This window comes from Prunus persica, chromosome G6 (assembly GCF_000346465.2).
Source record: "Prunus persica cultivar Lovell chromosome G6, Prunus_persica_NCBIv2, whole genome shotgun sequence".
Lineage (NCBI taxonomy): Eukaryota > Viridiplantae > Streptophyta > Magnoliopsida > Rosales > Rosaceae > Prunus > Prunus persica.
Window position 1 is genome coordinate 15300692 of NC_034014.1, and position 22977 is coordinate 15323668.

Here is a 22977-nt window from a genome sequence, read left to right on the forward strand (position 1 = left end):
GATAGATTATATATACAAAATATGAATCTATCACTTGCCTAATTCCCAAGAAGTTCACATTTCTCATTCTTGCACATATCAATTTGAAATATAAGCAAAAATGATTCATAACAAAAATATGAAAAGACAAATTTTTACACACATGTGAAACTGTGATTGATAGGAAGGTAGGAATTCCTACTATCCTCAGAAAAACGCCCTACTCAAGCTAAATAACAAACATCATGTGGTTGTGTTATGGACAGTGGCGGAGCCACTCCTAGACCTGGAGTGGCCCTGGCCCCCCCATATTTTTATCACTTCTTTATTATATTAAATATGATATATAGAATTTGTAATAAACAATTTAGAATTTAAGTTAAAATATCCTCTATAACAAATTAGACATGACTCAATTAGAAATATTTAGCTCTAAACATGTAAGTATTTAATACTTAGGTGTTTTATATACTTGTATTTTCTATTTCGGCCCTCCCATTTTTACAATTCTAGCTCCGCCCCTGGTTATGGAACAAACATAATTTTTCTACTTTTAGTGCACAATATGCCATTGGATTACTTATATAAAGTATTTTTATTAATTGGAACTAGTTTAGGCCTTGAAATTAAATTTTTAACTCAAGAATCAAGATTTATTTTCTAACAAACAGAACATTTTTTGGCAAAACATTTCTTCCTTCTGCACTAAAAGGAACAATCTATACTCGTATATTCAATCTAAAATGTCCGACGTATATCCCCCACATAGAGAAAGTTGAAAAATATGGCAATTCAAATGAAGAAACAAAAACAGAGATAGAGAAAATTAATTAATTAACGAAACAGCATTAAAACAAAGTCCTTTTAAACAGTCAAACGGCCGACCCTCTCTTCATCATACTTTGACATGCTCTTCAGCAGCGCCTCCCTTCACTTCAACATCTTTTCCTTCTTCTGTACTATTTTCTGTGACGGTTCCTTTCACTTCCTCCGTTGCTGCTTCAGCAACTTCCTTCACTTCTTCTGTAACTTTTTCTTCAGATGGTTGTTTCGTTTTGGTCTCTGGTTCTGGTGCATCTTCAATGGCTATCTCTGCAGGCTCAGCCTTCTGTTCCTCCGGAGGCTTTTCAGTCTCCGATGGTTCTGGCTGCTTCTCTGTTTCTGTTGCCTCCTCCTTTCCTTCTTCATTCTGCTAATTTCCAGAGTCCAGCCAGCAGTGATGGCGGGGTAAAATAGTTAGAAAATAAATTATCATAAACTATATGTAACCCAATAAATATACCACATATTCTTAATCCCATATATAGTTGCCTAGTTTTACAGTTGAGTCTATGGATTGTTCACAATTGCAACCCCAAAATCACAGCATTTTGAATCAGGTAATCAAAATGCTCCCAACCAGCAGTAAAAGTCACATCGGAACCTTGACAATTTAAACTACAATACATAACGTGTACTTCGACTATTAATAGTACTAAGATATTTTGTGATAGAACCCCACATTGGAATCTTGATAAAATTTTAACAGGTAGATTAGTCTTTTGTGATAAAACTACACATCGAAATCTTGATAAGATCCCCACATCAGAATCTTGATAAAATTTTAGCAACTAGACTAGTCTTTTGTGATAAAACCCCACATCAGAATCTTCATAAAATCTTAACAGCTAGATCATAGCTAGTCTTCTGTAGCTAGATCATAAACTTGGCAGGTTCTGTTCACATGCATTTCTCACTGTCATGGCACATTTGAACTTCCAATAAGAGAGAGAGAGAGAGAGAGAGAGAGAGAGCTTTTAAGAAGCCAACCCAGGCAATCCTTTGTTCTGCATGCCTTGCAGAAGCCTACCATATAACCACAGAAAGACCAGTTTCAAATAGAAAAAGAAAAATCCACTAGTGTTGGGGAAAAAAAAAATTAAACCACTAGTGTAGTGGACCTCTAAACAGCGACTAGTTTGTTTGTCGTGAAATGAAGTTGTCATGGAATGTCCAAGACACCATATATACTGATTATATAGGATTCGGACTACGTAGCTTTCAACCCAAAGTAATGAAAGAGTTACGTTTTTTTGGTTTGTTTTTGGTTTATTCAAACCAAACAATAATAAATTCAGCAACACATCATACATAGAGATAGTCACCTTTCAGTGCAAAATATCTGAGAATCTAATGGAAAATCCGTAATGCCGACAGGACATTCGACAAGCATAAAGACATGGGCCAGCTTAAAAAAAGCTAAGAATTTATAAATATTTTGACCAGAGAATTTGCAATATTTTTCACCTTGGGAATATGAATCGACCACCACAACAATAATGCATTCCTATTATCTCCTTGATGTGTTTCCCCAAAAACAGTCTTAATAAAAAAAAGTTATATAACTAAGCATTTTTATCCTTGTTTTGGTATTAGAGATGTAAGTTAGGACAATAAATTCCACTTTCAACCGACTTCGATCTGAATTTTTTTAACATTTGGCACCCCCAAATCAATTTCGACATCCAAAAATCCGAAAAATATTTGGATTGGACTTGAAACGTATCCTCCATGACTAACTTCATCTTCAAATAAATAGAACAAAAAATGATTAAAAAAATAAGTCCTCCACACAAGACAAAATGTTAAAATGGTCCAGTCTCTCCAAAATTGGACAAACTGGCCTAGTTATTGTCCAACGGTGACATGAAATAACTCTTATGTCACTGTCGAACAGTGACCCGAGAGTTGTTCAATGTCACTGTCCGACAGTGACATACAAGTTTTTGAGGGACTGGACCATTTTGTCTTGGTGCCCTCCTATTTGTCCTTAAATGGTAAAACCCCTAAATAGAATCTAATAAGAACATCGTGTGAACACTATATTTATTTTTGGCTTTAGGTATGAGTTTTCAACTTTAATCCCACTTTTAGATTTCAAATTGTTGAGCCTATTCAAAATTCTAAGCTATTTTTTTTTTAAAAATAAAAATTTAAATACATAAGTTTCAAAATTTCGGCAAATTAAAAAATCAGAGGGAAATTTCTAACTGAAAATGGAAAAATAAAACTAAGGAAATCAAATTGATGACTATAACTCTGGCCAACGATTATTTGGTCTAGTCACACCCAATTTTCATTATGTTAGAAGAAGTTCTAAATTCAAATATAATCGAGGATTGTTAGCTAAAGGTTATCATAGTCAATATATTGTGTCTACTTGTACTAAGAATCTTAAGACAGGGTCCACAGGCCCAAAAACAAAACGCTACCTACAAATTAAACTTGTGTCTTAGCATAATGGAATGATATAAAAGCATGGATTTGGATAGTGAAAGGGAAGGTGATACTAAATTGGTTGTAAGAACCATAAAATTATTAGATATAACGTGTTTAAGTTAGATTCAAAATGACTAGCGGTCAAACATTCAAAATATCAAAAATATTCCTTGATTAATGAAAAAAAATTAAGAAATGAACCAAAGAGGCAAAACTGGGGCATATGTTTTTGTAGAACAAGACTCCAAGTCAAAAGTAAGGGTGAGTTCTCCCTAAAAAGAAAAGAAAAGGAAAAACAAAAACAAAAAAAAGGTCCTTTGGTTAATGCATTCCCACATTGTGGCCCTGCTTCCAAATTACCAGCAAAATGCGAAGAAATAACATATAAAAAGAAAGAAAATCTATGGGAAGTTGGCCTGTCATAATATTTCATATAGAGTTTTCCAAATTCGAAAGAAATGGAGAAAAACAAGTTTTATACACAAAAATTCATAGTTTTTTTTAAAGAAATATTGTATGTGAAATTTGAATATAGAACATCCTCCGACACATCTGACACTAACGAAATAATATTTCATCAACTGGTTGATATAGTAATCACTACTAGATATTAGACCCTTACATGCTGTCAGATTTCACCAAAATTCAATATATCATAACTACCATTAAAATAAAATAAAAATTCAATGATAGCTGACAGAAAATTTGGAAAAAAAAAACACCGTACACTGCCTAAATGTATTAATGTAAAGCTGGGCAAAAAAATTAAGAGACACAATAGAGAGAAAAAAATATAGCAATTTAGCCGGCATGAGCATGTACCAGAAGGCTAGTATAACTTTACATCTACAATCGAAAGGTACGTATTTCATTAGCGAAACAAAGGATAGTCCTAGTATGAATAAATAATTTTGATAATAAGGACAACAGCTTTCGCAAGAAAAGAACATCATAGCAACATTTAACCTACCAGAAAAAGTTCAGTCACAAAGATGATGGAGCCATAAGGCATCAGACCAGATCTCGATCATTCAAAGCAAAACCTTGTGTGTTTAATGATGAGCATATTTTAAAAATAGATTGATATTTTTCCCTTTCACTTAATTAGTTTAGCAAAATAAAAGTTAAAAAAATAGAATAGTGATGAGAAAGTGAAAAGAATTTTTTTTTAAAATGTATTGAAACGCACCTTGAACAAAAGACTGAGAGAGCGGTGTTTACTTCCTTGTTCATCATCATCAACGATCTCCTTGACTTTATCATCACCGCCACCCTCTTCCTCAGGAGCCAACTCTATCTTCTTCTTCTTCTTCTCATCTTCATCATCAGCAGCAGCAACTATTACCACATCCTTCTCCTTTGCCTGATCATCAACTGGTACCGCCGCCACTACTTCTTCCTTGGCTGCCGCCTCTGGTGCCGGCTCTGGCGCTTCGCTTGCGCCCTCGGCCTTCAACACCTTCGGCTTTGTTGCACACCCTCCCATCTCTCTCTCTTGCTTGGTGCGTCAAAAATCAAACAAAGGGAGAACAAGGCCTGCAGCAAGAATGGAAGAACAAGAAAGAACTAGGGAGAGAGCTATTGTTTATAGGGAAAGCTTAGACCATATGTTGTTCCAACCTTTGTAACAAGGCAAATTTGTTTTTTTTTTTTTCAAAAAAAATTCTGTAAATTAATGTATTGTTTATTTTATATTTTAAAGTTATATATTATTATGTAGGGGGGTCACGGCAGGCTTTGTAAAATGTTAACATAACTTTGGGGTGACTGGTGGATTAATTAGTAGTGAATTGGAAGTCGAAGGGGCCGGTTTTGAGAGGGAAAGGTTAAGCTCTTGGCCTTTTGCATATGTTATTATTTACAGAGAGGGCAGAGTGCATGTGGAAGCTTCTGAGTTGGCTGTTTTATGGCGAGTGCTTCCCATGATGCTCAACCCAGGTTGGCATCTCATATATAAATTGAAACGTACAATAATCAATTATTAATTAATTATGCTTCAATGTTCCTGTTTGTACATGCAAGTGGATCCCCCTGGTCTTCTGTGGTACCAAATGTATAAATTCATTAAAACCCTAATTCAAATTGTGGCTAATATGACTGAATTGATCATCTGATGTTACATGGCTTTTATATGCCGATATATATAGGTGTACCAGTACTACCCTTTCTTGTTTGTTATATATGTTATAGGAAAAACAAGGGTATCGGTTCGCCCTGAAAATATTTTCTTGTCAAATCATTTTATCTCATGTCAAAATGGGTGGTCGAAATTCGCGATTCAGCAATATATACATTTGTCTGGCAGCATAAGAATCAGAATAGACCATTACTCTAATTTGCCCACTATTAACAAAGTGGTGGACGATTAAGAGCATTTGTTTAATGTTAAAGAAGAGTTTAATTACATGATAACAACTAATAAATATGTGGTAACCCCTTGGAAGATCAAATACACAAGAACAGAGGAATCTTCTTTATGTGACAACTAATATAGATTTCTTTTTAATATGTACAAGCAATTTAATATTATACTACAATTGGATTATCTTATCTCCTATATATAAAGGAAAGAACAATAGCCTTTGCCTCTTACAATCATGACATACCCACTGATAAAAGAAAGGTTACAGTTTAATGTAGTTTGAAAAGGTAAAAAGACTTGAGATAAAACAAGAATTTATTTATTTTTGAGGGACTTCCTATTGGAAGGGGTGATAATATACTAAACTCACACGCACTACACAAATGCTAGGATTCGAACCCATAACATTGCTTGAAAGTACAATTACTTCAAACCACTACACTAGTAGGTCCTTTGCCAAACAAATAAAAATAAGGATTATAATTTGAGATAAAACAAGGATTATAACTACCTATGTCTAAAGAACCAAAAACAAATAAAAATATTAAATCACTGATCTCTAAAGGAATATCCCATCATTTTGAGTTTTATATTTGGGAAACATAAATCAGATTCCAAAACAAATTCCTAAAATGAACAAAAGTTATCCAGATTGGATTTACCACATTGAGTGTTATTTGCTTTTGATGGTCCCTTTTCTGTTTCAATTTTAATAACAAATGAGCAAGAAATGAATCTTTCGTCAAACCATATTGCTTCTTTTATTTAATTAAAACGTATGAAAAAAAGAAAAAGAAAACTAAGTGGGAGGAAGGCAAGAGGAAGCCACATCTCCCATTTTGTTCAAATCTAAAGAAAGCAAGAATCTGAGCAAAGCTGTCTAGTTTCAAGGCGGCCAGCAGATATGTGGTGGTGTCCTTATAATTACATCGTGTTGGCCATACATTAAGAGCAAACATATCCAGATTTTTATACTAAGAGTCCATCCACTAGTACGATTTACTATTTGCGCGACGAAAGTTTGCGCGACGAAGATGTTTTCGTCGCGCAAACAACACTATTGCGACGAAAACAAATTTCCGTCGCGCAAACAACAGAAAACTAGCGCGACAAAAATAGTCGTCGCGCAAACAATCTATGCGCGACCTAAATTACTTTCGTTGCCCAAAGGTAATAGAAAAAAACCCAGGTTTTTTTGTTGGCGCCCAAAATCTTGCGCGACGACAAAAATCGTCGCGCATGACAATATTGCGCGACAAATAAAAGATTCGTCGCGTAAAGATGGACAGAAAATTGGCTCTTTGGCGGGTAAAAACTTTGCGCGACGAGAGTTTTCGTCTCAAAAGACAACTTAGCGCGACGAAAAAATGTACCGTCGCGTAAGAAAACGAGGGATACTTTTTTTTGGCGCCAAAATGAAGGGCGGATAAAATGTTTTTTTGCGAGACAGATTTTCTTTGTCGCGAAAAGTTGAATGCCGGTGAGTTCTTGCGCGACGAAATTAACATTTTGCGCGACGGAACGTAAACCTTGCGCGACGAAAAATATAATTTGTGCGACGAATAGTGTTGTTCGTCGCGCAAAAAAGCAGATGTCGGCACGTATTTGCGCGACGGAAATGTTGTTTTGTGCGACGGAAAAGTGCCCTTTTGCGACGGCAGTTTGCGCGACGAATTCAACTATTCGTCGCGCAAAGTCCTTCTTCTTCATATTAGTATCTGCCATTGCAGAGGCAGAATGCAGAAATTGCATTCTGCCTCTCTCTCCTCTCTCTCACTCCTCCTGCCGCTGCTCTGCTGTGAATTCAGTACGTTAATTGGGTATGTATTTTTTGTCATTAGTTTAAATGTATTAATGTAAATTCGTACTAACGCTATTAATTTTGTTCTCGTTAGGGATATCTGTGATTAGTGGAGAACGATTGAGAAGGTATGTTATTGTAAAAGTTTGTTTGTTAAGTTTGTAATTTTTTTGTGAAGTTATATGTATATAATGTTGTGAAATTGTGCGTGACGTAGCACAATGTATTTGTGATGTACGAAGTTAATTGAAATTAACTTCGTACTTTTATTTTTATGTTTAGTAACACGTAGTTTCCCGTTCGAGATTAGTTGGATTTCGTGCATGGATGCGTAAGGGATGACTGCGATCCAATTAATTCTTGAATTGTCCCATTATTTGGACAGTTTGGTAATGCATAGTGTTGTCACATAATCTTCGGCTACAGGATTAGGTTTCGATTGTGGAGATTTCGGTGTCATCTCGGTACGTTCTTCGGGTGGTACGTAGGTATTTATACCTATGCCCACTTCAAGAACTGTGTCGAGATGCTGCCGAAATTAATCCACGTCGAAATCTAATCTCATGTAGCCGTAGGTTACGTGACAGGACTATGCATTCCCAAATGGGATAGGGCCCTTACCGGAGGCATAAGGTGACATTATAACTTCGTATGAAGTTGTTGTGATTGTTGTGTCGTGATTGTGGTTTCAGGAATTATGAGCAGAAGGTGGATACAGAACCCGAATAGATGCGCAGACGAATACTTGGATGAAATCGAGGATTTTATTGAGTTTGCACGTAGACACAACCCGGGTGCAACTAGAATCCGTTGTCCTTGTAGGAGGTGTAACAACACGTTGTGGGAGACAATTGAAAATGTTGGATTTCATTTAGTAAGGAATGGAATGATTGAAACATATAGCATTTGGAATCTTCACGGCGAACAAGTAGACCATGCTTCGTCTTCAAATGCCCCAAGAGTGGACAATGTTGAACCTATTGTGGATCCTAATGATCAAGTCATGGGTATTATATAGGATGCTTTTCCATTCGCATCGACCAACATCAATCAGGAAGGGGAAGATGACGTGCCTACAGCAATAGACAGTGCGGAGTTTGAACAGTATGAAAAACTGTTAAAAAATGCCAACCAAGAGTTATACCCGGGGTGCGAGAGCTTTTCCGTTCTCACTGCCATTGTGGAGCTAATGCACGGAAAAATAAAGTATCGTATGTCGAACTTGTGTTTCGATTACTTTTTGGGGGTTTTCAAGAGAATGCTTCCGACGGACAATTGTTTGCCGAAAGATCATAAACATGCACAGAAGGTGTTGCATGGTCTTGGATTGGGTTATAAAAAAATCCACGCTTGCAAAAACAATTGCATGTTATTCTACAAAGATCATGAAACGTTGGATACATGCCCTATATGTAATGATTCGAGGTTCAAAATAACATCCCAGAATAGAACGACTAAGATACCACAAAAAGTCATGCGTTATCTGCCCCTTAAACCTAGGTTGCAGCGATTGTATATGTCGACGCATACTGCCACAGACATGAGATGGCATAAGGAAAAATGGGTAGACGATGATGTGATGCGGCATCCTGCAGATGGGGAGGCATGGAAAGAGTTCGATCGAACGTTCCCCGAGTTTGCTGCTGATCCCCGAAATGTTAGATTGGGACTTGCCACTGACGGATTCAATCCGTATGGGGTTCTAAACCAACACCACAGCACTTGGCCGATTTTCGCATTCCCATATAATTTGCCGCCTTGGAAATGCATGAAAAAAGAATACATGATGATGACTGTTTTGATAACTGAGGATCCTGGCAGGTCAATTGATGTGTACTTAAGGCCTCTGGTTGATGAGCTGAAGGATTTATGGACAAACGGTGTTCGCACGTACGATCAATCAACTGGGAGGATGTTCACTTTGCGAGCAGCAATTATGTGGACTGTGAATGATTTTCCAGCATATGCAATGGTTTCTGGATGGAGCACAAAGGGTTATATGGCATGTCCTGTATGCAAGGAAGATGTAACTTCTGGTTGGCACGTGAGAAAAGTTTGTTACCTTGGTCATCGGAGATGGTTGCCATGGGACCACTAGTGGCGAGAAAAAGATAAAGAGTTCGACAGGAACACAGAGCGTCGCCTCAGACCTAGAGAATGGTCCGGTGATGAGATCTTGGAACAGCTGAACCGTTTGGATTTTGCTCCGTTCGGGAAAACAGTTAGTCGGACCAGACCTTCTACACATTTGAACTGGACGCACAAGCCTATGTTTTTTGAGCTCCCATATTGGTCGAAACTGAAATTGAGGCACAATCTAGATGTGATGCATGTTGAGAAAAATGTATTCGACACATTGGTGGGCACGATTCTAGATATCGAGGGGAAGACGAAGGACACAATCAAAGCTCGTCTTGATTTGGAAAGAATGGGCATACGAAGGGGTTTATGGATGAATAGGGACAGTGATAAAGCTAGAAGTGATCTTGCATTCTTCTCTATGAAATCAAATGACAAAAAAGAGTTTCTAAAGTTTGTATCGTCTGTCAAATTTCCTGATGGGTATGCTTCTAATATCGCACGTTGCGTGAATGTCGATGGGGGTAAATTTACTGGACTTAAGAGCCATGACTGCCATGTGTTTATGCAACGCCTACTTCCTGTGGGTATTCGACACCTACTGCCGGAAGATGTGGTGAAGCCAATCATCTTGTTATCCAGATTTTTTTCCCAACTGACGGCAAAAACATTGCGAAGGATGGATATGTTTCAGTTGTGCCATGACATTGTCCAAGTCCTATGCAAGTTTGAGATGATATTTCCTCCAGCTTTCTTCACAAGTATGATGCACGTGATGGTTCACTTGCCAGAAGAGGCATTGCTTGCTGGTCCTGTCAACTATCGCTGGATGTATCCAATAGAAAGGTATATAATCATTTTCGTTTGTGTATGCATCATTATCACAGGCTTGCTAATTTGTATCATATCTTTTTATTTTGACAGGCTTCTCGGAGAGCTGAAAAAAAGTGTACACAACAGAGCGAAGCCCGAAGGATCAATTATAGAGGCTTGGGTTCAATATGAGTCGCTTACTTTCTGTGGAATGTATTTAAAAGATGTGGAGACGGCTTTCAATCGTCCTCAGCGTAATAACGACGGAGGTATGAGAAAGGAAAAACTTTCTGTTTTTGCCCAAAGCGCACGACCCTTTGGAGATCCTGGACGAGGGGAGTCGTTTTCTAGAAATGACATGGAAGTAGCGCATTGGTTCGTACTGAACAATTGTGATGAGATAATGGCATACTTAGATGAGCATGAAGAGATGATGAAGCGAGAACATCCATCACATTTAGTTGCCCAGAAACAACGTGAATTATTTCCACAATGGTTTTTGGAATCTGTAAGTTATAAGTGTTTTGTATTTGACAAATATAAATTGTAGTATTTAATTTTATCAGACTAACATGTGAATGATTTTCTATTATATTAGGTGAATAAGTTGAAATCATCGAATTCCCCCACTTACAGTGATGAGTTATATAACTTGGCCTTCGGCCCGATTCGCGCTGAATTGTTTTCGGGTTGTTATATTAACGGGGTTAAATTTTTGGGGGCTGCACGAGATGACAAGTTGTGTACGCAAAACAGCGGTGTCCATGTCCCAGGTGGAGGCGAAAGTACGAACATTGATTTCTATGGCAAACTCACAAATGTCGTTCAATTGCTTTACAAAGATCAATACCAAGTGATCATGTTTAAGTGTCGATGGTTTGATAGCAACCCAAATAGGCCGGGAAGTGTTAAAATCGACCATGGCTTACTATCTGTGAACATTAACAGAACTTGGTATGATGACGACCCTTACATTTTGGCGAACATGGCAACACAAATTGTGTATCTAGATGACCCTAAAGCCGGGAGCAGTTGGAAAGTTGTTCAGAAGATGGATCATAGGAACGTGTATGCTATACCAGAACTAGACCTAACTGACAACGACGTCGACAATGTGGCTGACCAACGTTTAGAATCATCAATGGAAAATGATGCGGAAACACTTCGAGATACACATGTTATACAAGAACCGTTTCAAATCCAAGGAGTGTCTTCAATCGAAATACCGATTCAGTCAATTACAATTGACCTCGGGGATCTTCCAAGATTCGATGTTGCAGTGGGCATGAGCAGCGAAGATGATGTAGTTATAGTAGACGAGGAGGAGGAGGATTGGGAGACCGAAAGTGATGATAGCGACGATAACGAAAGTTATTATAGTTCAGATGATGAATAATTAAATTTGTTGTAATTTTATTATGTTACTGTACAGACTTTGTGTAATACAAATGTTTGAATATATATAGTACAAATATCCAAACCTTATATATGTGGAAAACTGACACTTTATTCAAATAAATTTAGTTATAAAACATTGGTAAATCAATATATCCAAACCCTTTTAATAATCATTTTTAATTTTTATTTTTGACAAAACAAATTTATAAAATGAAAATGATACAAAATTTGTTATAAAACATTGATCAATAAATATATCCAAACATTTTTATACAGAGTTTGAAAACTATTGACAATAAACATTTTGCAAAACAGAAAACCCTTGCGCGACGAAGTGGACCTCGTCGTGCTATTTTTGCGCGACGAAGAAAACCTCGTCGTGCAAAGTTTGCGCGACCCAAAATACACTAGTCGCGTGAAGTTAAAACATTGCGCGACAAAGTGTCTGCCGTCACGCGCAAAAGTTTGCGCGACGATAAAACTATGTTCGTCGCGCAAATATATATCATTTTATAATATATATTAGATATACACATATATATTTGAAATTGACGATCGAGTTAGAGTATTGTATTCATATAGGGTCATGGAGCGTAGGTGTAAAAATTCATCAAAATCGGAGTTAAAATAACCGTTAAATCATCAGTTTTCATTTATAACCGTGCAAAAGTTTTGTCCCGTTACTTGATCTCTGAATGTTTTTTTTTTTCGATTTTTGGGGTCTAAGATCTCGAAGTACAAATAAACGAGTTTGACGGCTGGATTGCTGAAACTACTTTTGTAGAATGCGTTTGCCATATCAACCATATATTCACAAACAATAAATAGTTTACTTATACGTTCGTTAAATATAACATCACCTTATGTCATATCACCCTAGTGTAAACATCTGAAATTGAAGATCAAATTCACTAATTGTATTCAAATAGGGTAAAGAAAAGTAGCTGCAAAAAATTATACAAATCAGAGCTAAAATAACCGTTAAATCATGACTTTTCATTTACAACCGTCGACAAGTTTCGTCCTGTTACTCGATCTCTTAATGTTTGTTTTTGTCGATTTTTGGCATATACGATCTCGAAGTGTAAAAAAACAAGTTTGCCGGTTGGATCATGAAAACTAGTTTCGGGTTGAGGGTTTCTGCGGTTTAGGGTTTAGGGTTTAGGGTAAAGGGTTTGCGCGACGAACAAACGTGTTTGGTCGTGCAAGGCCTGCCAAGGATGACGTTGCGCGACGAATATAAGACAGGTCGTCGCGCCATACCAGCCATAACTTTCAAATTTCACTCTGTTCCTCCTTGGACACTTAGCGGAAATTTGTTTGCGAGGTCTTGCGCGACGAAAAAGATTCACTTCGTCGCGCCATACTAGCCAGAACTTTCACATTTCACTGTCTTCCTCCCTGAACAATTAGTGGAAATTTTTTTGCGAGGTCTTGCGTGACGAAGTAGATTCACTTCGTCGCGCCATATCAGCCAATATTTCACATTTCACTATCTTCCTCCCTGGACACTTAGCGGAAATTTTCTTGCGAGGTCTTGCGCGACGAAGTTGATTCACTTCGTCGCGCCATATCAGCCAGAACTTTCACATTTTTGAGGTTTTGCGCGACGCTGGAAGTATACGTCGCGCAATCTCAGCCAGCCCTTTCTCTTTGGACAGACATCATGTCATTTTTTTTGCGAGTTTTTGCGCGACGCTCTGGTATGCGTCGCGCAAAATTACATTGCGCGACGACGAAGTGTCAAGCGTCGCGCAAGTTTTCAATTTCTCCCGCTAAACCCTAGGACCCAAATTCAGGCTATTCGCAACATTGCGCGACGACACTGCTTTAGTGCGTTGCGCAAGAATTCAATCTCGCCCGCTAAACCCTAAATCCCAAATTTTGGCGGACTGCCAACATTGCGCGACGAAACATATGTATGTGCGTCGCGCAAGAATTCAATCTCGCCTCGCTAAACCATAAATCCCAAATTTTGACGGACTGCCAACATTGCGCGACGAAATGCGCATTTATTCGTCACGCAAAAACTACCCTTTCACCAAATTTTGGCGGAGGAATGACATTGCGCGACGGAACACACATATGTTTCGTTGCGCAATAGCCATTTAAAATTTCTTGCGCGACGTTACCTTGGCTTCGTCGCGCAAAAATGAATAAAATTTCAGAAACCACGCGATGGCCTCCTTCTTCCCCAGATTTCTGAAATTTTTTCCCCGCCGTCAGCTCAGGCTCGTACCCCGGTGGATTTGGACTGCGCCCGCGACATTGGTGGTACACCGGAGCTCCCTCGCCGTCGCCGTCAAGCCAGCCGCTGAGATTTCTTCGGTTTTCACCGAATCTGCTCCGCCGTGTTCTCCCTCCTCCGGCGACCAATTCCGACACCTGAGGTATGGTTTCTATCCTATTTTTAATGCTTTAGCTGATGGTTGGGTAGGATTTCTGAATTTCTTGCACTAGGGCACTTAATTTGAAACCCTAAGTTTCGGCCGGATTTTGATTTTCAATTCCGGCCACTTCCGGCCATTTTTCGGGGTATGTCCGAGAACAAAAGTGGCTACAATTGATGTTTTGAACCTAGGATAGGAACCTTGCCCCTTAGTTTTAAGCATTTTCCGGCGATTGGTATCGCTTTGGACACCCGCGCGCTGCCGGCGCGTGGGGCGGCGCGTGGGTTCCTGTAGCAACCCGAATTCGGTCCTAGTGCAATCCTGTAGTTGTCACGAGCGCATAGGTGTTTTCGATTAGAATTTGGTTACCATTTGCGTCTCGAATGGATTTTGCCTATTGTGCGATTTACGGGGTTGTTATGTTCGGACCGTTGGATCGAACTCAAACTCACGTATGGTGTACCTTGTATTTCTTGGATCGTCTACGATTCGACGGATCGTGGATCGTCTACAATAAAATTGTATGTGTTTTCAAATATTCGTATATTTTATTAATTTGTATGTGTATTAATGAAATTGTGCAGATGTCAGACCTGATTACACGTCGTAGGGCGGTGACGACCACGCAGAGTTCGGCGCCCCCGACTCAGCCGACATCTGCTGCCACTGCTCCAGCATCTCCTGCCACTGCGCCAGCACTGATGGACTACTTGGCAGTTGGACCCGCAGGGTCCCAGGGGCCTGCCTCATCCGCGTCATCAGTGGCGCAGCTTGTTAGTGCCAGGCGGCGTCATCGGCCCGCCAACACCACCAACACCACATCCAATGATGCGTCGGGGTCACAGCCAGGTATAGCTTTCCTTTTTCTCCAGTTAATTTTATTTTTTATTTCTTGTTTTTGTGTGTGTGTGTGTGTGTGTGTATTTGATTGTTAAATTTGTTATTTATTTAACATTCATGTCATCTTTCTTTGCAGCCAAGAGGAACACCTGAGGGCCGTGTCGGCAGTTGAAGACGGCGAAGGTCACCCGGGTGACCAACAGTCGTATCAACATCGGATACGACGAGCGACATCGGGCTGCACCGACGGCGGAGTTGCATAGCTCCTTGGCCCACGACATTGGTCATGTCATTCGGAGCTGTTGCCCGATGCAATGGAAGTCTTGGAAGGTGATGCCTGACGAGACCAAGACTCAGGTTCGCGGCCAGTTGTCGGTATGTAGGCCTTTTCATTCTTTTTCTTTCAAACGTTATATTTATATTATTTAAATGTATGTAATTAATTTGTTGCAGACGAACTACAACTTGGAGGACCTTGATGAAGAGTCGTTGGCGTACGTCAACAGACTCTTCTCTGAGAGGTACAAGCAGTGAAAGAGCGACTTGCACCACCATTTTGAGGCGTTCGATGATCCGCAAGTCGCTCTTCAAGAGGGTTGCCCGAAAGAGCTTGAGGGGCGGGAGGATAGTTTGGCGTGGCTCTGCGCTCATTTTCAGGCGCCCGCTTTTGTGGTAATTTGTTATATTTATATTTATTTTCTTACTATTGTTTATTTAACTTTTTATATTTAATTTCAATTTCAACTAATACATTTTATTTTTTGTATAACAGAATAAAGCCAAAGTCAATAAGGGCAATAGGAAGAAGAAGACTCTTCTCCATCATTCGGGTTCCAGGCCCTTCTCCTATTGGATGGATGCCCGGCGTCAGGTAATAATAAAATAATTTTTATTTAATTTTTACTTTTTCATTATTCTTAATTTATTTTTTCGTTCTAATATTTTTCTTCTTGTGTTCAATTTAGGGGGGGTCCAAATTCCCAGAGATCGACGTCTTTGGCGACGTTTATGTTCGACCTGGGAATGAATTGGCCGAGTCCCTTCATGTAAGTATTATTTAATTCTAATTCTTATGTTGCGCATTCAACTTTAAAGGTTATTATATGAATGTTTGAATTTATATTTTATGTTATGCTAAACAGACGACGATGGTGGAGAGGAGCCAGTTGGTTCTTCAGGAGTCTGCCTCCCAACTTCCTCCCGATACTCCGATCGAGTCTGTGGATCCTCCACAGGATGCTGGGTTTCAGATCTTGACGGAGACATTGGATCAGACTCTAGGGAGGAGACCGGGGACATATTGTAGAGGGATGGGGAATGCCAGGCGGAGGGAACCCAGACCCCGTTCATCAGCGCAGTCAAACAGTCAAGTCACTGCTTTAACAGCACAGGTGGCCACTCTTCAGAGCCAGATGTCGGTCATTCTGCAGTCCCTCGCACAGTCCGGCATTCAAGTCCCGCATTTTGATGTACCGACCTCCCAGCCCGTCCAACCCGAGCATGCCCACCAGACCACTGCCCCGGTGGACGCCCAGACCTCCGAGCCGCATACTGGCGACGACCCGGTTGATTTTGCTTCATTATTTGATTAGTGTATTTATTTTCATCATAAACATTTATTTTATTTGTAATACATTTATTTTATTTTATAACAAAATTTTATTATAATTTATTTTTATTGCAATTTCATTGTTTAATCAATAAAAAAAACCAATTTTATTTAAAAAAAATATATAAAATTGTAATATTATTTTTGCGCGACGGAAAACATTTCGTCCCGCAAACCCACAAGTAAAAAAAATAAAAAATCAACTTTTTTATTACTTTTAATTCTTGCGCGACGAATACATACGTCTCTTTGCGCGTCGAAATATTTCGTCGCGCAACATATTTTGAACGACGACAGAGATTTGCGTCGCGCAAAGGTATGAGCGACGAAAACTTTCTCATCGCGCGAATGGTTCTGCGACGAACATATACGTCTCCCGAACAAGTTTTGCGCGACGAATTATATTTCGTCGCTCTATCCCTGTCGTCGCGCAAATATACGTGCGCCGAATACTTTGTCGTCGCGCAAATATTTATGCGACGAACCGTTATTTCGTCTCCACACCGTTGGTGCAACGATGGTTTACCCGTCGCACAGTTTTGCGAGACGAATGGTTATTCCTCGTCGCGCAAAGGCTTTCTTCACGATCTTCGCGCGACGGAATATGCGCGACGAATTTTTTGTCGCGCTTAATTTAGTGCGACTAAATAAGACTTTGCGCGACATTTTGTTGTTCCTCGCGCAAAGAGTAAAATGTAGTAGTGATCCCATCCAATTGGCAAAGTGAAGTTTATAGAAACAGAGAAACGGTTTGTTTTCTTCATATTGTTGATGCTCTTTTTGGGAGGGTTAACTTAGAGAAGTGTAGGATCTTCAGTAGGGAAGAAGGTGAGGACCTTCGGAGTTGGAAGAACCTGCAGAAGGCAGGGAGGAAGAAGCAGTTGTCAAGCTTCGGACACCGGTGTGGTGCCTGCCGAAGGCTCTTCGATGCTTAAGTATGCTATATGTGGTAATTTTGGCAGAGTGACAATAAAGGTGAGAAAATAGTTACCTTTTTTACTTGGGTACTGTTCCCTATTTATAGGGAAGTGGAAATGGGAGTCTCGCATAAAGTTTCGATGTGGGACTTTGTGCAAATTTCTATGGTGGTGACACGTGTCCTTGGAGATTAGGTTCGGCAGTTGTGAGCTTCGGCAGGTGGCTGCCTCTTCAGAAGAGTGTCTTCCTTCGGCATGCCGGAAGGTGATGATGTCAATCACCTTCTAGGGATTTGTTTGTGTGTCCCTTTGGGGTATTTCTGCAGGGGAGAAGGCGAGTCTGCCTTGGTTAACTTTTGATGCTGGATTTGCTCAGTTGATTATGTTGTAAACAGTAGTCCCCCAAGTTCACGGTCGAGAAGTAACTTCTGGGTTAGGAACTTGTGAGATTTTTGTATAATCATGACCGAGCATTCCCGATTCAGTGGGAGCCGTAAGGCGTTCCCTAGTCCCCTAAGTTGACAAGCTAGAAGTTGCGTCAACCTCTGAAGGTATGGTAGAAGCTGTGTGGGCCTTGGTGGCCTTTGCCAAAAAAAAAATTGTGAGTGAGCCTTGGTGGCCTTCGGCAAGGCTGATTTGTAATGTTTTTGGGAGCCATGTCGCATTTCAGCATAGGCTTTGCCGTTCGGCAAGGCTGCTTTGGTGATTATTTTATTTTATTTTTGTTTGGAAAGCTAGACCTTCGGTAGGTGGGTAATGGTGGGCCTGGGGTTCGCAAGGCTTGAAAGGAGGAAAAGGGCTTCTTGATGGTAGACTCATTTGGTGTCTTCTATCTTTCTCCATGACAATGGTATGCCTCCTCTTTTATCTGTGAGTTTGTGCATCTTGTGTGATGTCGTGCATTTTCATGCTGGTTGTTTAAGTTGTGCAACCTAGGGTTGTCTTCCTCATCAGTCAGATTCGATGTCCAGCACCCATTGCCGCCACTTAAGGGTTCTCGTCTTCCGCTACTCACCGCCCCCATCTGCTGCCCCTGACCACAGCCCATCTCGCTTCACGCGCTCCTGATCTGATGATGACCCTACTTTAATTGTCACCCTTGCTGCATCTCGATCAAGGCTTTCCTCCTCATGGCGCTCGCATTCAAGCATTGCCTCTAGTGCTTCCCACCATCCTCTGATCTCTCACTTCGTGTCTCCAGTGTGCTCTACCTGCTATACTGATGTGGTCTGTCATTGTCCCCTACTAATTGAAGAGGACTTTGATCTATCTGGCTTTGGCTCTACATTGTCGACTTTCTCAGTCGGCATCGTCTCTTGCCGTTGGTTCGTGGTTTGCCGCTGCCCAACTTCCAACTTGTTCGTGAAATTTATGCTAACTTTCCCAATGTCTCTGATGCCTCTGCCTCTCTGTCTGGAATTGTTGTGCGTATGCGTAGGATTTCTATTCCGCTCAGTTTCCACTTTATTTCGGCTACCCTTAATCTAGCTCCTATTCGCTCTGGAAGTTCGTGTAAACTAGTTCCAGATTTCCTTTGCCGTTGTCAGTTGGTGAATCGACTCTATGTGTCTCCGCCTAAGGTCTTTCCCACCGAGCTCTCATATGGTATGATGTCTCAGAAGACTTGTACTCTATATATGCTTGTGCGCAACTATTAAAATCCCACTTCCCAGCATGGGAAAGTGAGTTGAAAGCTGGTCATATTCTCTTCCAGCTTGTGATTGAGCACTCTTGCAATGTTGAGTTCTACATCCGTGAAAGCCTCATTGCAGTGCTACACTTGTTGGGCATATTCAGCCACCTGATCCTCCCCATCCTACTCGGGCTCGCAGCCTCTAAGACTCATATGTTCCACTTATGTATTTGTTCATCTTTTGTAGTTATCTCTATGATCCTTTGGATTTTCAAACAAAAAGTGGGAGAATATTTTATGTTACATATGGGATTTAGGGGGAGTAACTTGACTGTCGAAAGTAGAAAAATGATATTTAGGGGGAGATAACTTTCTGTTTTGTCTATGGGATCAGAACTTGTAGTGACTTGCTTAACCTCCTAACATATGAAAGATTGTTGTTTAATTGTGTCAAGTTCTGTTTCTTATTTTTCAATTCTATTATGTTTCACTGGTAGTCTGCTTGGTGTGCAGAAGCTACAAGAATTGGATGTTTGTTGGGCATAGCAAATTAGGATGTGTAGGTTCTTCTTGTAAACGTGTCTGCAATGTAATCTAGTGTTTTGTCTAGGAAATGCCAAAGGGGGAGATTGTTAGTATGAAAATTATATTGGCATTTCCTAGACTCTATTATAGGTTGAGAATTAGTGTGTGAATATTGTTTACTAGACGTTTTGGAGCACCACAATCAATCTCATACTTTCGAAGCATGACTTGACCGATATAAGAAACTTGATTTCAGGTAAATCATGACATAATCATGTGTAACACCCCAACCCTAGTTTTATTGTCCATTTCAATTATTTAGTTTATCTAATTATGAAATTACAATTTTGCCCCCGGGGTAGGGTTATTTTGGTCACTTTTTAATCCATAAGGATTTTGGGGAAATGAATGGCACCATGGTCGAGATGAGTCCGTAGACACATATTGGGCTCAAATCGGAGTTGTAACGAAGAAGTTACGATCAACGGAAGCCCAGTGGCATAATCGTAAATAATTCAAAGTCTGATTTTTTTTTTTTAAAACCTGGTTCTCTCTCTCTCTCTCTCCCCTCTGTTGCATAGTTGCCACGACCTAGCCGGATTCAGACAGAGATATCTCCGCCGTTCGGCCACCAAAACAGGTGCCACAACTTGCAAACTCTTCGTCTCTCTTTCCTCTTTCCATACATACTCATATCTAGTCATGATTCCAAGCGATGAAACCAGAAATTGAATGACTAATGAGACTCAAGAACTGGCTGTTTGAAATTGTGAACTCCGACTAATTTTCCCGCCATTTTGGGTCACTACCAGCCACCAATTAGGTCCTAAATCACTCCCCTACCTCTCCTCTGTAATTTTCCACGAAGACCCAACATGATTTCAACTCGAAATCATTGAATCCAAACCTAGAAATTTCTAGGTTTTCGAAGAGAAAACCGTTCGTTTGAGGGCTTTAACAACCAAATAAGTCTTCGACCCAAGTATGAAACTTATTCTTCTTGATGTGCTTGATCTTTTGGCATAGGTCTTGACCTATGGTTTGGAGATTTTCCGATCGCCAGAATTTACTCGGGCCACCCACGCGCTGTCGGTGCGTGGGCCACTTTGTGGCGTGCCATTGGGTCCAATGATCCCCATGTCATCTCGAGCACGACGGTATGCTCGAATTTGAATTTGCTTATCGTTTGACTGTTAATCGGATTACGCATATTAGGCATTATCCCGGTTCGATATGTTTAGAATGTTGGATCGACTCCATTTTCAATTATGTTGATCTAGGCATCTCTAGGATCATGAATTGGAGCATCGGATGCTTTGGTTCACTAATTCAAAGATTATGTTAAACAGTAACTGTCCGATCATGTGATCGTGAGCGATCTGGCTATTCAATTCGGACCAAACTTGCAAAACATGTATAATAAACCTTGTTGAACCCGTAGGAACTTTCGATCGGAAATCGGAGGTCGTGGGCCCCACGAGCCCGATTTACCATGTTTAGGCAGTTTGACCCCTCAGTTGACCGTGAGTCTTCTGAGGTAGTTTCACCCTTCGAGGAGTACTAGAACAACCTAATTAAGGAGTCTGATTGTTATTGAGTTATGTTGATTTTGTTGGGATTATGAGATTGTTTTATAGTATTGTATGAAATTCTGGGATCTCTAAAGGTTATTATTTATTATTAATTAATATTATTATTATTATTATTAAAGTATATGGATTGGGTGATATCGGGTTATTTACGAAAGTTTATTGTTTTAAATGTGAAATATAGTATTTTACGAATATTAAGTGTAAACAAGTTTTGATTATCATTTGAATTATTTTTTCGTCTTTATGAAATATATGCTTGAGAGTTTATCTTCTATACTATGAATAAATATTTGGAAAAATTGAATTAAGGAATGGAATATTCTTTTTACAATATTTATATAAGGGTTATAAACCTCACATCATATGTATCTTCCCTGGTCACTATACCCACACGTGGCGTTGGATTTTTCATCGTGTGGTAAAGAACTCAGACACATTTGATATTAGTTGCTTTACCCACACGTGGCATTGGATTTTCCGGCGTGTGTGCTCACTTAGTTTGTTTGGGCCACACGTGATGTTGAATTTTCCGGCATGTGTGCTCAGTTGAATACTAGTTACTTTACCACACATGGCGTTGGATTATTCCAACGTGTGGTAAAAGATCCAGACATATTGATTATTGTTACTTTACTACACATGGCGTTGGACTTTACTACACGTGGCATTGGACTCTCCGGCGTGTACTAAAGTAATAGGGAGTGGAAAAGAGATTATTATATTATATTGGGAAGAAGGAGTAATGTTTAAAGAATTAGGCTTAGCATACAGTGATTTTATTAAGAAGGAAAAGATGATCCTAAAATTAACTTGTTGATATTACTGAAAATAATTGTATGTTATATGATTTCGTAACTATTGATTGAAGAACTACGTGTGGCTTGATCCCTCAATAAGGGTACGTAGGTAGCCTGGGGTCTCACCCAGGTGAGCTGCAAGATAAACCATATTTTTGGACTTTAATTTGGTTTGTGGTTTTGACGGGGTGGAAACGTATTTTAGATTGATGAATGATTGTGGATTGAGTCTTTACAACTACTTATGACTGTGCATGCTGAGGTTTGGGAATTTTAAACTGCGTTTTAACAAGTTGAAAATTTTGGTTAAGTCAGTTTTTCAGGCGGGACTCTGCCGAAATTTCGGTAAAAAGTCTCAACCCTCCCCTCCATTGATTTGGAAGAGAGGCTAGGATGTTAGCAAGTGGGCCGGCATCGGTTGGATGTCGGAAAAATCATAGGATCCATCACAGATTCTGAGGAATTCGAGGAAGGTCTTGTCATCATGCATTCACAATAGGATTTTTAGTTGAAGTTATTTTCAATGCCATTGTGATTTAAGTTAAAATATTAGCGTTTCCTATAGTGACATGCACTGTGCTCACATCCTAATTAACTTGTTTTAGGTTATAATTGTTTCTTCATAAAAGTGTCTGTTTGGTGTCATCACTTAGAGTCCATATTGAATCAAAACTAATATCCATAATTGAATAGTATTTGGTCTCCATGTTTTGACGTCTTTCATTAGAGTCCATGTTGGATTAAATTTGAGAGTCATAGTTGTAGAGTGTTTGTGGACTCTTTGGTCTCGGTCTGACTAAGAGAGTGAGTTTTGAATAAAAGAAATGTGCCTCTCTTTTGAGAAGACACAGCTTTCGACATATTGTTTTTGAGCATATTCAATTTTTAAGAGAAAGCTAATGTACATATTTTTCAGATAAGTCAATAAGTGTTCCTTGTTTACTTGGTGATTTATCAAATTCTTTCATCATTCATATGCATGTT

General features: G+C 39.5%; 1 protein-coding gene across 2 annotated transcripts; it reads right to left on the reverse strand.

The window, feature by feature from the left end:
* LOC18781306 (50S ribosomal protein L17) lies at positions 632-5231 on the reverse strand. 2 transcript variants are annotated; one of them, XM_020565271.1, is made up of 2 exons: positions 4427-5231; positions 632-1171 (listed from the first exon to the last, which is right to left on the reverse strand). In XM_020565271.1, the coding sequence occupies exons 1-2, from the start codon at positions 4721-4723 to the stop codon at positions 875-877; spliced, it is 594 nt and encodes a 197-aa protein (XP_020420860.1). In that variant the 5' UTR covers positions 4724-5231; the 3' UTR covers positions 632-874. The 2 variants fall into 2 exon arrangements, with proteins under 2 accessions (XP_020420860.1, XP_007213367.2); XM_007213305.2 differs by having other exon boundaries at positions 632-1168; positions 4427-5230.

Bases quoted from the DNA above. Each gene is read 5' to 3' on its own strand.
- LOC18781306 (XM_020565271.1), bottom strand. From the start codon at position 4,723: ATGGGAGGGTGTGCAACAAAGCCGAAGGTGTTGAAGGCCGAGGGCGCA. The intron at 1,172-4,426 runs GTGCGTTTCAAT...TCTGGAAATTAG, and splicing joins CTCTCAGTCTTTTGTTCAAG to CAGAATGAAGAAGGAAAGGA.